Source organism: Octopus sinensis, linkage group LG3, assembly GCF_006345805.1.
Source record: "Octopus sinensis linkage group LG3, ASM634580v1, whole genome shotgun sequence".
Taxonomy (NCBI): domain Eukaryota; kingdom Metazoa; phylum Mollusca; class Cephalopoda; order Octopoda; family Octopodidae; genus Octopus; species Octopus sinensis.
The window spans coordinates 159,246,075-159,260,822 of NC_042999.1; the positions used below are offsets into that span (position 1 = coordinate 159,246,075).

The 14,748-nt window shown below is 35.8% G+C and overlaps 1 protein-coding gene across 8 annotated transcripts in view; it reads right to left on the bottom strand.

The window, feature by feature from the left end:
• Positions 1-14,748, bottom strand: part of LOC115209866 (protein O-mannosyl-transferase TMTC4-like) — a 382,774-nt gene that overhangs the window by 204,309 nt on the left and 163,717 nt on the right. For 7 of the 8 annotated variants that reach the window (XM_029778443.2, XM_036501543.1, XM_036501546.1 and 4 more), the window contains 2 exons: positions 11,580-11,674; positions 6,724-6,846 (listed from right to left, as the gene is read on the bottom strand). In XM_029778443.2, coding sequence (XP_029634303.1) covers positions 6,724-6,846; positions 11,580-11,674 — 218 coding nt within the window. The remainder of the gene's footprint in view (positions 1-6,723; positions 6,847-11,579; positions 11,675-14,748) is intronic. The other variant, XM_036501547.1, reaches the window with a different exon arrangement.

Here is a 14,748-nt window from a genome sequence, read left to right on the forward strand (position 1 = left end):
TTTTGTGTCTCCAATCCTTTCAACGCGTCCACCAGATACATTCTTTCGCCATAGCCACAAGGATGATGAAAATAGCTCTTCCTTCCCGTTTGAAGGAGGAGCGTGACAATATTGACGATAGACTCAGCTGATAAACCGACTCGTCCCACACGTGACAGCAGTTGTTCGATACAAGCCCAGGTCGGAAATTGTTGGACACTGAACGAGTGCGTGCAGAACGGTTTCGTCGCTCTGACCGCATCTCGGGCAGGTCGGCCCCGTGTTTCTCGAGCCGTGTCTGTAGAGCTTATCCCGAACGGGTAGCGCTTCTCGGTAGCACTGCCAGGCAGGGATCTCTGGAAGTTGTCCATGGGCCCTGGCCCGAAAGTCGTCCTGAACAGGCGGGTCAGGTACTCCTCGTCGACGTCCAGGTTCGCCCCGAGCTCGTCGTCGTACCTCCCCTCCACTAACCCCTATAGAATGCTTTGGTTGTGTTGAAGTCACTTAAGGTCGACCCAGGACGGCAGAGTTGCTTGAGAGCAACGCGACACTCGCGGTGCCATTCGCCTTCCTCGGCCTCTTTTTGATCCACGACTGCAGTTCGGTCATGGAGACGAGCTGCGGGAAAGCGTGCCTCACAAACGGCGACCACACCTGTTCACCGTCGTCTACATAGAGCCAGAGATGTCGCAGTCTCAGCGCGTGTCTGCGCATCATCAACCACGGCATGCCCCCCTCCTTTTAACGGGTGTTGACAGGAAATGGATCGCCTGACCATCGGGACGCATCCTTTCCACAAGAAGCGAAAGAGGATGCGTTGTAGTTTGGTGATGGTAGGGTCGGGACAAGGTACGACGGTCAGGCGGTAGTAGATGACGGACGCGATGTACGTGTTCGCCACCTCCGCTCGACCTTTTAGGGACAGTTTCCTCTCGGCCCATTGCCGGGCGAGAGTGACCACCCTACTCGTTATCTCGTTCCAGTTCTTCTCCACTTGGAGGTCCGGACCAAACCAGACCCCGAGCAACTCAACCGGCCGTCGGTCCAGCGTCCCACGACGGAGGCGCTGGTGGACGGCATGGCTTGCTTCTCTCTCCAGGTGCCTAGTCGCAAGCCACTGACCTTCGCTCTCCACACCGCTTCGTAGTTTTTCAGTGTCTCGCCGACCAGCTCGATGTGCTCGTGGCTAGACACTATGACGGTGACGTCGTCCGCATAGATAGATAGATGGATAGACATATGCATATATGTATATACTTGAGTCTTTCGAGTGTTTGCAGAATAAAAGAATGTAAATGAAGAGCAGCTACATACGCATACACACAGACACTCACATGCGCACACACAAACACGCATACACACACAAACGCATATAAATACATGTATATGCATAACGCATATATATACCTATATATATACATATATATTATATAAAATCCGTTCTGTCTGTCTGTCTGTGTGTCTTCTAGGATCTCGGGCATCCTTCATCCGATTGCGCTCAAATTTGAGGTGTAGATACCGACGGTATCAGGGCGTGTATAAGTCTTGAAAAATTTTTTAAATCGATTCCAGGTGAGAATGCGATCGATAAAGCCGTGGGACTGTGCATTTGTACGCGCAAGTACATAAGCTGCTGCGATCGATATTACGCGTACACGTGCAGTTTGCGCAAAAAAAGCCGGCAAGTTTGAAATAATGCCACAAAATGCAGTGTATTTAAGAGACCCAAAAAGTAAGATGCGAAAGAGATATTTTCTTCCAACTTGGCATGAAGGAAGGAAAGACTATTTGGTTTCTCAAGAAGTTTTTTATGCCTTGACTTCGTCTAACAAAACCAAAACTTTCATTGAAATAAAGGCATGCTTAATTACTTTTTAATTAAAAGAAAACACTTATTGCTTTTTATTCAGCAGATATGATTCAGCACCGTCTATTGGACGAGGGGCGTTTTGCTCGTATATATATATATATATATATATATATATATAATATATATATAGATATATATATATTATATATATATATATATATATATATATATATATATATATATATATATATATATATCTGTATATATACATAGATGCATACATACATGTACATATTGCAGTTATAGATATGCTTGCATATATGTATAGACTATGTATGTAGTATTTTTGTGCGTGAGAAATAAAAGCAACATAATAGAGTATTTAACACACTTTTATATGCTTTCTCGCCTACGTCCCAATCAAAAATTAAAACATAAATAACATGAATACAGATAGTTTTATGTTCGCCGAACTTAAAGTCGTGTATGTATATTCAGTAAAGAGAATTTCAAAGGTGATAAGTAATAAATTTAAATTGTTTCCAAGGCATGAATGTCGCTTGAAAAGCAACACATACATTCAGGTGATCGTATATCAAATTAATGATACAACATTAAATAGATAACGCTTAAAATTTTATTACTTAAAAGGGTAAATACATTTTCTTTCAAATGGAAGCCTCAAAACCCAAATTTTCTTCAATTTTCTTTTGTAAACGTTTTATCGTATTGATCTTTATATTACTCGTTAACATGATCTATTCATGAAACTATTACAAGTTTACTTGAAGAAAAAAATTTTCATTGAATGTAACGTTGCTATGCAGATATTTTTTTCTTTTGATTAATTCTTAGACTTTTCCACACTTGATTTACCTATATTATGATGTTTGGACGTAGGTCCCTTAGCTTATATTTAAAATTTGAGGAAATGTAAGAGGTAAATGGGTACACTACATTATATAGACTCAGTGTGCATTTCAACAATATTGCTATATGTAATTTAATTCTTGTAACATCAATAAACATTTTTAAAATCAAACTTTACTGAAGAAAAGTTTATTATATAGTGATGATTAGTGTTGTTGGTTAGCATTGATCTATCATATAAAACGCATGGGTCTAGTTTATTACACACACCATAAACAAGAAAATTGCAACAAAGCTACGTGATAGACATAGCATGCAGACCATCATATAAGTTGTTAAACTATCTTATGTCTCAGCGGTGCACCCGCTCCTTTTTGATGGTCTTTAGCAATACATCGGTGGCAGGAAACTGTCCATTAACTCAATAATGTACAATTTAAATTTCTAATATTTTTATTAAAGTCTTACAACAAACTGTTTAATCTTAGCTGTTCGAGTTCAAGTTCAGCTGTTTTAAGAACAGCACATTTTATAAGAGAGTCATTGATGTGAGATACGTTGGCCGTGGGAATAGTGGCAAATCCACCAACTGCAGATGAGTTGAGAGATTTAACAGTTGAACTGAACTTTTTCAAGTTATGAACAATATCCGCAGTTGTGAGGGTCAACAAACAGACAGCACCAGATGAATATTATTAATATCTGCTGCAATGTTAATGAATAATTGTTTTTGGGCAGGCAAAGAATTGAGAATATTACATGTTTTTTTTTTAGTTAATACGCCATATATATAAAATATATCAATATCTTCTGGTTGCTTGTAGTTGTTAAAATTATTGCACCTCGAGCCCCTCACAAAAACATACAGGTTTTGCATCTGGGATTCTATGAAATTCGTCTGCTTTTTTCAGAGAATTATGGGAAAACCATGTGGTTCACATAAAAATGGCAGAAACTGCAAGAACATTAGTTAGTAAGTGCAATGTTTCCAATATCTTGGGAGGGCAGTAATAGGAGTGTAATAGGACTGGTTACAAGATGTTACCTGCATAATTGAAACAGCGAGATAAAGCCAGATGTGACATGCATTGTGTGTTCATACTTCTCTTTCCGGTTCCTACTCAAAAATGTTTACAAGTTATAACCCTCTCCCCGATCTGTAGTCATGAGGAGCGTTTTGCGATCCGATGGCTGACAAAAAATGTAGTATTTATAGACACGATTAGTCTATGCTTATTTTAGATGTCACATTCTATTTCGAAAACTAGAGTAAAAAAGTAGTGATTTTTCTTTTAAAATGTTAAGTTGCTTACAAGATTCAGTTGAAATATCAATATAGAAAACGGCTTGAATTTTGAAAATATTCGTGATTTTGTAGTTTTTTTTTTTTTTATTTCAAACTTAGTACATATAAGACTATTTCATCGAATGCGTCTATAATTTTTTTTTCAAGATGCCAAAGTAAAGAGAAATTGGTTATTGTACTGAAGTACTGTTGTAATTGAACTTGTTTAGCCGCCTGTGAATCTGAAGGAAATATCAATGCTCAAAGTGTTCCAATTGTAATCAGTGTTATTCTAGAAGACGTTCTCTTGTGATTTGGACGAAATATGGCTACCACTATTATGTCGAACGACCGCAAAAGTGATGTCTCATTGGTTAGGCTGTTAACAGTGTTATTGTTGTTTAGTCCTGTGCTTACTCCAATCGAACAGATCATTGATCAAATGCGTCCTAGCTATAAAAAAAACTAGCCATCTTATAGACGTAGTCTATTTCGGATTAAATTGTCTAAAACGACCCTGTTTTTTTTTTCTTTTTGCTATTAACACAATTTATCTACAGCGAGAAATTTTACTCCATGACAAAACACAGTGAATGGCTTTCTTACGAGTTCGAATATACCTCAAGTATATTTGAACAAGTAATAACCTTGAGCAAAGTACAATGTATAGAATAAAGTACAATTGAGAAAATATGATAGAGTTCATTGAAACTAGTTACTAATATGTGCCAACATGTAATAAACCGACATGGTGCAGCAAAGCACATATCTCCTCCCAACCCCATGACACTAATGGCAGGTGAAGTGTCATACTTGTTGGAGTACACTGCCATCACATTAATATCAACCATCAATCACACCCATATTACTATTAATGCACCACAAACACACAGTCGGGCACATCTCAATTCACCCATTCATACACAAACACCCACATATACATCCAATCATTTTCTACAGAAAATGCTTTCTCTCCTTCTCTCTCTCTCTCTCTCTCTCTCTCTCTCTCTCTCTCACACACACACACACACACACATACACACACACTTTCTCTCATGAAAGCGAAGGTCTTTAAAAGGGATAAAGGAATAGAAAATAAATATATGTAACACAAATCTTTAAAAATTTTACACAGCAAATATATTTGTCGTTTGTTTACTCTAACAAATTTCTCAACAAAAACATTTTAAATCAGTTTTTTTATAAATTTCAATGCTTTTCAATGTACATACATTTTGTGTATAAGCATGTGCCAATATTTTTTGATAAGAATTTTCTTCAATTTCGTAAATATATAAGTACTGGATTCTTGTTGGAAATTTAGTATCGATTTTCTTACATATATAATTATATTATAAGTTATGTTATTTATTTAATATTGAAATACATTCCACTGTTTTTAATTACATTCCACCGTTTATAGTTTTGAAACCAAGAGAAACGGCAGTAAATGAATTTCTTTAATGATAAGTTAGGTGTTGGGGAAAGCTAATGTTACAATAATTTTTGCTACCGTCTAAAATGTTTTTCAACTGAACTTGCTGCTCTTGTGAAGAAGTTTCATTTCAGTAGCGTATCATTAAAGCTATGATGCTACATTCAGAGAATGCCTACAAGGTTGTATGATTCTTATCATTTAATATATTTCAGATGTAAAGAAAATCATTATCATACACAAGGCAAGAAATTATTATTTAGAATATCCTCCAAATAAATCAACTGAAATATCTTATCTAATATGAATATATTCTCAACCATATAACTATTCTTTGGTAGCGGACTGGCATCATTTTATGTATTCACATCAAACAAAAAATATATATATAGCAAGTCTTTCTGTTGAATACTTGTTCTTCTTAAGTCAAAATGTTTGCTGTTTTACCATTCCAATGTTAACATGCAAATGGGAAGAACCACTTTCTATACTCGTTACATGAGTTTTTAAGCAAAGTGCAATGCAAATTTCTAGTGTAGATCTTTTGGGAGAAGCAGGGTTTATGAGCTCTAGATCGCGGATATTAGATTAATATTTACAAGCCGTTTGACATAAACTGATAACCATTTTTTTCCTAATAGTATTTGATCTTCAGATTATAGAAATATATTCACATACCATCTTTCATATAAAAACAAGAAACGCTACCTTAGTGCAAACCTAGGAATTAAAAAATTTCATTAATCATTCTTATATATGCCCAATGCTTCGATTCAATCAAGTCTTAAATATACACAAAATGTTCATTGTGTTTTATAACGAATGATATTCAGAAAGTAGGTCAACATTCGGAGCGTTGCTGACTGTCAGGAATAAATACGCTAGCATACATCTGACTTTGTGATGTGAAGAAAACTTATTTTTGAATTATTTTAGCCTGAATTCATAAAAGTGCATAAAAGTGTATAGATTCGGTGATAGCACAACACGATACTTACTATTAATGTTTGATGTTTATATTTTTCAGTGAATCTAAAATAACGAACATAAGATAAAAAATCAAAAGAGTAATGGCTGCACATTAGTTGGAAACTCAACCAACCCCTCAAAGATCGAAGCATCAAAGGGCTGACATAATATCATTTTAGTCACCATCTTGTATATTTTCGATTCCATTAATGTGTAAAGGTTCTGGCAGTTTCATCAATACTGACATCATTGAATGTTGTTCTAAAAAGATCACGCAAATGTTGAGATTGATTGTGCAGTGATTTGTACTACTGTTTGGTAAAACAAATGTATATTAATCGTACTAGGAACTGGAAAATTTTATTAATAACTTACTAAATTTTCTTTTATTCGTTTCGTTTTGACTTTGGTTGAATACTTCACATTCGGCCAAATTTGACGGAAACTTGACGTTATTTCCGACTGATGGAGTACAATATCATACAGTGAACATATAACCTGGCAAATAGACATTTTCAACACATCTAAGTTATTTATTCCTAAAAATATATTTTAAAAAGACATATAGAGTATTCTACCACATTTAATGATATTCTCATAAACCCAAATGAAAACTAAATGTCACCTTCTATCAAATACATTTAAATTTGTTATTCTGCTTAACTGTTTTATTACTGTCAGTATTATAATCACAAACTTTGTAATCGCTGTATCGTTGTCATCGTCAATATCCTCATCATCATATCCTTATGAGATGTCAGCTACATTGTAATTATGAAGAAGGTCAATACCGTCTTCGTCATCCTTATAGTAATGGACTAACTCACGGCAATATATGCTTCAAGTATTTAAATATTCAAAAGCTATTAGTCGATTCTCGTTTACTTCGATATATTGCATGTTACCGTCTCGTGATTTGTCACTATGTTCACCTCCTACGAATAAATACAGATGTATCCGCCGTTTAGATAACGTGCAAGAAAATAAACGGACAGAGATACTTTGCTATATTGTATATATTTACATTTAATCACATCAATGGAACGGGATTATAAATTACAAGCTAGTTAGAATCCGTAGGTAACCGTCACAATTTGATACTATTCACGAGACGGATTTCAATAAACAACAATCCAGCTGTGGATATTCAGTAATGGAATATCTGTTAAATAAGGTGATATCTCATTGCAAATAAACGTGCACTAGGCCCCATTTCCTGATCAGTAGCATGGACAAATGCTTTATATCTTCTCCGTTGTATCATATTAAATGCAAAACTTACACCGAAGAGATTATAATAGAAATACTATCTAAATACTAAATATTCACCCGAATAAAAACAACATGTATTTAAAACACACACACACACACACACACACACACACACACACACACACACACACACACACACACACATATATATATATATATATATATATATATACGCACACACATGCACACACAATACACACGTATATATATATATATATATATATACACGCACACACACAACACACGCTTGTGTAGCGCTTAACTGTAAGTTCATAACTATGATCAAAAGTAATGGGCAGAAATATTGACAAATTAAGGATGGAATGATACGTCGTGGTTACTACAAGAGTTATTTTACTGAGTTTGGACGGGGCAGTCGTGCCGAGGGTCACTCAGAGGAGAAGTGCAAAACAACCTCAAAGTAATGTGAAGGGGGTAAAATTTGAGTTAGACCTTGAGTCAGACCTTGCGGGTTCATGTGGTTAGCAACTAAATACATGAAAACTACTGTAGTATAGAAGAAAATTAAAGCAAAATCCTCGTCGCTTTTTTTTCTACCGTGTTTCCAGAAAGAGACACAACCGTAATTTTGCAACACCTCACAAATTGATAAGACCGATATGGCCGATGCTCAAGTTCAACTTCTACAGCTTGAGCCTCAAGGGCAAAATTAAGTAGTAGTCAAATACCTCTCAACATATGCTCTGTTATTCTGGAAGAGGAAAGATAAATTGCATAGAGTATCTAAATTATAAGAAATTAAGACATGCCAGAGGAGTGCAGAATTTTCAAGACGTGTGGGGTTTGCAATGCTTCAAGAGAAGCTATAGAAGATGTTGCAAAGCGATTGCTCTTGTCTGAAAACATCGATGTTCAATGCTTCAATTGTGGTTATATCTGCGCGAACGACTCGGCTCGTGAAATATACATGCTTAGAGATATTGACAGCCCAACATATGGTCTTCTTCGGCTTACGAGAGATCCCTACCAATTGACGTCATCGTTATTAAATATAATTATCGCATCATAAGACGGAAGTAGTCTAACGCAATACAGTAAATTTTGGTTTCAAATTTTGGCACGAGGCCAGCAAATTCATGTGAGGAGATAAGTAGATTACATCGAGACCCAGCGTTTAAATGGTAGTTATTTTATCGACCCCGAAAGGATAAAAGGCAAAAATTGATCTTGGCGGAATTGAGCTCAGAACATGAGACGTACAAAATGCTACTAAGCATTTCACCCGGCTGATGATTCTGCTGGCTCGCCGCCCTGCAATATAGTGGACATTATCAATCTTTTATATACCCTGAATGGGATATCCCATGTAATATAAAAACATGGTAAGATTGAATAGATTAAATGCCTTGAAAGAAATCTTTAACAGAAACACTTTCACCATCATTGTTATTTCATATAACTTAATTTACATTGCCATCTGATATATTATATAATGTATCTGCCCCTCGCCAGCCAAATCCCACTCGATACATACCATATAGTAAGATTGTCTGCGCCAAATGTGCTTTAACTGCTATTTCCGCATTTTTCTCTCTAACGTTCAGTGTGGAGAATTTACTGCTGAGTATCAACCATACTGATTACAACAGTTTCGAAGATCTTGCAACATATATGATTTGGTAGCTCCTCCTCTGGGTACAAATATACTTAGGGGAGATGAAGGCGGCGAGCTGGCAGAAACGGTTAGCACGCCGGGCGAAATGCGTACCCGTATTTCGTCTGCCGTTACGTTCCGAGTTCAAATTCCGCCTTTCATCCTTTCGGGGTCGATAAATCAAGTACCAGTTACACACTGGGATCGATGTAATCGACTTAATCCCTTTGTCTGTCCTTGTTTGTCCCCTTTGTGTTTAGCCCCTTGTGGGTAGTAAAGAAATAGGTATTTCGTCTGTCGTTATGTTCTGAGTTCAAATTCCGCCGTCGTCGAGTTTGCCTTTCATCCTTTCGGGGTCGATAAATCAAGTACCAGTTACACACTGGGGTCGATATAATCGACTTCATCCCTTTGTCTGTCCTTACTTGTCCCTCTACGTTTAGCCCCTTGTGGGCAGTAAAGAAATATATACCTAGGGGAGATTATAAATACAGGACTGGTTAACAATTAGAATTGCCGGTAGTGAATACTGGTATGATTAATACACAGATTTAGCGTATATTCAAACTACTAAACTGGTGGAATAATAAGTAACAATATAGACGAAGTTCCTGACCTACGTTCTAGTAGCAGGCATGGTGTTGATCTCATTCAACACCTTTGTAGCTGTCGAAGCAAAATATGTTCCGGTAACGGGCTATGTTTGAGCGAAAATCACAGTTTATAGATGTACTGTTAGTTAGATGGAATTTCGCATTATTGACTACTAGCTTTAAGCAAAGATCAAGTAACAACGTACTTATTTTTAATAATGGAGATAAAAGGTATTGTACAACCTGGGTAGAAGCACAAAGCTCGCTATTAAATGGGAAATAATTAGTATGGCTTTACCTAATAAAATTGGGAGCTTGAAATGTAATTGATGCTTGAAGATGTTATTTACATAAGGGTACACCGATGAATTACCGAGACAAAACTTGTGCATTTACAATAGTTAGCTTTTAATAATAAAACAGCAAACAACAGACTACCTTTTTGTCTCATTTTTAGTTTTTTTTCTTTTATTTTCGGTTCCCAACTCTCTTAATTCCTTTTAATTTATTTATTTACCGACCAAACCTTTGTGAGTGGATTTGGTAGACGGAAATTGAAATACACCCGTCGTATATCTGTATATATGTATATGTTTGTGTGCCAGTGTTTGACCCCCTCACACACACATCACCACCACCACTACTACTGCCACCATCGCATGACAACCGATGATGATGTGTTTACGTCCCCCTCATTAGCGGTTCGGCAAAAAACCCGAAAGAAGAAGTACTAGGCTTACAAAGAATAAGTCCTGGGGTCAATTTGTTCGACTAAAGACGTTGCTCCAGCATGACCCAAGTCAAATAACTCAAACAAATAAAATAATAAAAGAACATATATATATATATATATATATATATATATATATATCTTTACTGCCCAGAAAGGGTTAAACATAGAGGGGACAAACAAGGACAGACGAAGGGATTGAGCCGATTATATCGCCCCCAGTGCGAAACTGGTACTTTATTTATCGACCCCGAAAGGATGAAAGACAAAGTTGACCTCGGCGGAATTTGAACTCAGAACGTAACGACAGACGAAATACCGCTAAGCATTTCGCCCGGCGCGCTAACGTGTCTGCCAGCTCGCCCCTCAACATGTTCTTCGGTGTAGCAGGGTTTTTAAAGGAGAGTTATAATTGTATTAATTTGATAAGAGATCCTTCGAATGAATATTAGTAACTGGGGTTGACATTATCCACTAAAATGAAGCCACTCGATATTGGTGGACCTTCTGCTTAAGATAACATCATTGTATTGATTTTTGTTGCTCAAATTCATATATTCGATGTAGAAGGAATATACAATTAAATCGGTCCAGTCCAGTACTTTGCTGACACTTTAATTAATGCAAACGTTAATCTTGGAGTGATTAGAACACAATCTAATGAGCCGAAACAAATATCAGCAAGGTCTATAATGCTATTTCATAATATAAACTTACTGAGGTCCCCTTTGCCTTTCATCCTTCCAGGATTGATCAAATAAAGAGCAGGTAATTAAGGAGGCCTTGTCATTGACTGTTCTAATGTAGCAAATCTGAGGCCTATGTCACAAACCAATATTAATTTTTTAAATGTTGTTCTGGTCTCTAAGAATTAAATGAATCAAATGTGTTGGAATATGTTTTTATGCATACAACAATATTAGGCACGCGCCTGGATAAGAACAGTCGATTATATTTTGTGATAGTATGTATTTAATAGCTCCAGGTTTCCTGAAGTAAAAATTTTATTGATAATACTCACCATTGTCGTAATTCCTTGTTCTTTGCTGAATGTAGATAAAACTGTCAGCATTGATACAACCAGAAGGCAGTTTACATTACGTAGAAATGTATTTCCTGAAAGTAAATGCAATATATTTGATCATATTAGCTGTATTAAAAATGAAAGTATTTATGGTGTTTATTACAATGACACTAAATCTATATTGCTCATATAATTTGAACTAAAACTAATGCCACCGCTTGGACATTTTATGTATATATAAGTACATGTAGCCGTATCATCAATGTAAATAAAGGTGCTGGCATTATTTAGTCTAAAATCATCCCGAAATGAGCATATACGTGTTCGAAGGTGTTCCAGTATTGACATTTTCCCATATGCTTGCATATTTTGTATATTTATTGTATATCTATTTGCCAATGTGTTCCTTTTGAAGAAGGCAAAGTGTATATTGAAAGATTTTTGTTGCAACTTGTTGCAAGTAGGACCACCAAGCAGACACTCTGTGTTAACTGAAAGAACTGCTTCAGGCAATTGCGAAGAGAATGTTAATAATATTTAGTTTCTAATTATTATCTATTGAGACACGACAGAGAAAACTTATAGTGTAATACTGCATTGGAATTACCAAATAGTGCTTCACTTATTATGGAACTGAAAGCGAGTTTATTTGAGGGCACAAAAAGAAGAACTTCAACAGATTTTGACTTCAAAATAAAGAATTTCATTTAATGATTGATGCAGAATTTATATACTGAAAATGTATAGATTCTCCAAAAAGCAGAGTAACAGGATAAATATTGAGTATACAGAAGAGAACATGTAGCGGTTATTGTAACGTGTAATCCACAGTCCAATATGCTATATAACAGGGAAAACAATATATGTTTTCATTTTCAATATCTATTGCATATTTAAAATGTTATATTTTAAAATATTTAAATAGTTTATCGTATTAAACGAAATCAAAATTCTATTAACGATTAATGTGAACTCTGCTTGCTTAGCGCCAACCACACGTTCAGCCTTTAACGCGGTCTTCAGTTATGATAAAGAATGAAAACTGAACCCAGATTGCAAACCCTAACTAATATGAACTTACATATAATTTAGCGTAACTTAAAAAGATAAATCATTGCTTTGGAGCTTTGATCAAGGCTTCCTAAAGGAATAACAAATTGAAAATATATAACTGAAATTGCATCGATTAATAATTTAAATCACGTCGCAGTTTGAGCTTCCTCCATACCACTTGCCAAAAGATGTGATAAACGATGGGCTGAGCTTTGAACAAGGCTTCCCAAAGGAATAACAAATTGAAAATATATAATTGAAATTGCATCCATTAATAATTTAAATCACGTCGCAGTTTGAGCTTACTCCATACCACTTGCCAAGAGATGTGATAAATGATGGGCTAATTGTTGGGTATTGTTAAAAACAATACTTTTTGCAATGCTGCCTATTGCAACATTGGAAATGACTATCAATATGTGCAGTTGATACATCAATATTCGTTAAAGTCAATAGTAGTTTCTTGCTATATACAACTGTAATAGTATTGTATAAACAAAAGGCACAGCAGCGATATTTATACTATGCAACAATGTTCACCACATTTATGCCGATAACATGAATGTAAAATCAACTTGTGTACAAGATTTTATCAATCTAATTAAATTCTGTGATCAAAGATTTAGCGTTTCCTTTTAGCAGTGGATCATTAATCTACGCGTTACAAGTTCACCGTTATCTCAGTACGAGTAGTAAATTATTGACTAGCTCAGGAGACCTTGCGTAATTACTGTACATTAGAAGTGTATGGATGATGTACAACCCTATTTGAGTTTCTAAACTCAGTAGAAATGCTTTAAATAAATTGCAGTAATGTTTTTCATTCTTTCTTGCTTATAGCTCAGTATGTATATATAGGTTAAGCAATCGTTATAAATGTGGCGAACATTTATTATTTCTTTAATTGTACGAATACAATAAAATATACACACTTCAAATCGAATTGGATAATTAACTTTCTTTCAATGTGGAACGGCTTTCAAAAATTGTATTACTGTTTTGAAGAATACGTAGTAAACGATTAAGCAGAGCCCCCTGAACAAAATTGTAGATTTTTCTTTTAGGACCGGATCGATCCTGATTTATCACAAAGTGTTCCAGCCGTCTTATCCTATATTACAGTCAAGCACAGCGTATGCTGTGATTTGAGGAGGTTTAGATACAACTAGCAGTATCGCCCGGCGTTGCTTGGATTTGTAAGGGAAATAACTATATAAGCATTTTTAGAGATGTAAAGTATAATAGCCATCTCAATATGGCTAACCACAAAGGTGGGGGGTGTTACTGTAGCTTTTTACGTTCTGAGATTTAATAATAACTTTTTAGAGAGTTACTTCCCTTATATATGCCAAAAATGCATTAAAAATTGGAAAAATTGATGGTAAATTTTTTTTAAATTGTAGACTCATCGTAGACGCTCGCTAATATCCAGAAGGGGTCGATATGAATCACGACTATAAGATACCCGGTTTTGGTTAAACTGCACCGCAAAATGTGGGAGTAGTTAGGAATCTAAATCGTAGGAAACCGACAGCACACAACCTCTCTTTTATATATAAAGATCACAGTCAAGCACAGCGTATGCTGTGATTTGAAGAGGTTTAGATACAATTAAAAGCATATCTAGCGTCTGAGTAGAAATTTCTTTTTGGTTCAATGAAGATTATTTGATGTCTTATGGTGTTGGCTGACAGGAGAGTTTCAGATCAAACACTGAATTTGGCGACTTAGAATTGTCAGGTTACAATTTTGCTGTTCATCACTTCTGGGGAAGATGATATATTTTTACTGGCAACATTTAGCAAAATCAAGTCGCAACACTATTCTGCTTCCATTAACAAAATCGTGCCCCAACGAACGAAATCATTGGAGAAGGAAATGTATGTTTCATGCTTAGTCCAGCACATGCTGGAATGAACAAGTTCAGTGACAGTATTAGCGATCTAACATAAATAGCTGAGCAATAAAAACCTTTGTGCGACACATAAAGCTACACATGCGTGTTTCTTAATTTCACTATGATTTAGCTCATATTTCACAATTCACTAGTTTCATGCAAACATATTCGTATTTCCTTCATAAGACAAATATTATCAGGAATGCTGGAGATGTT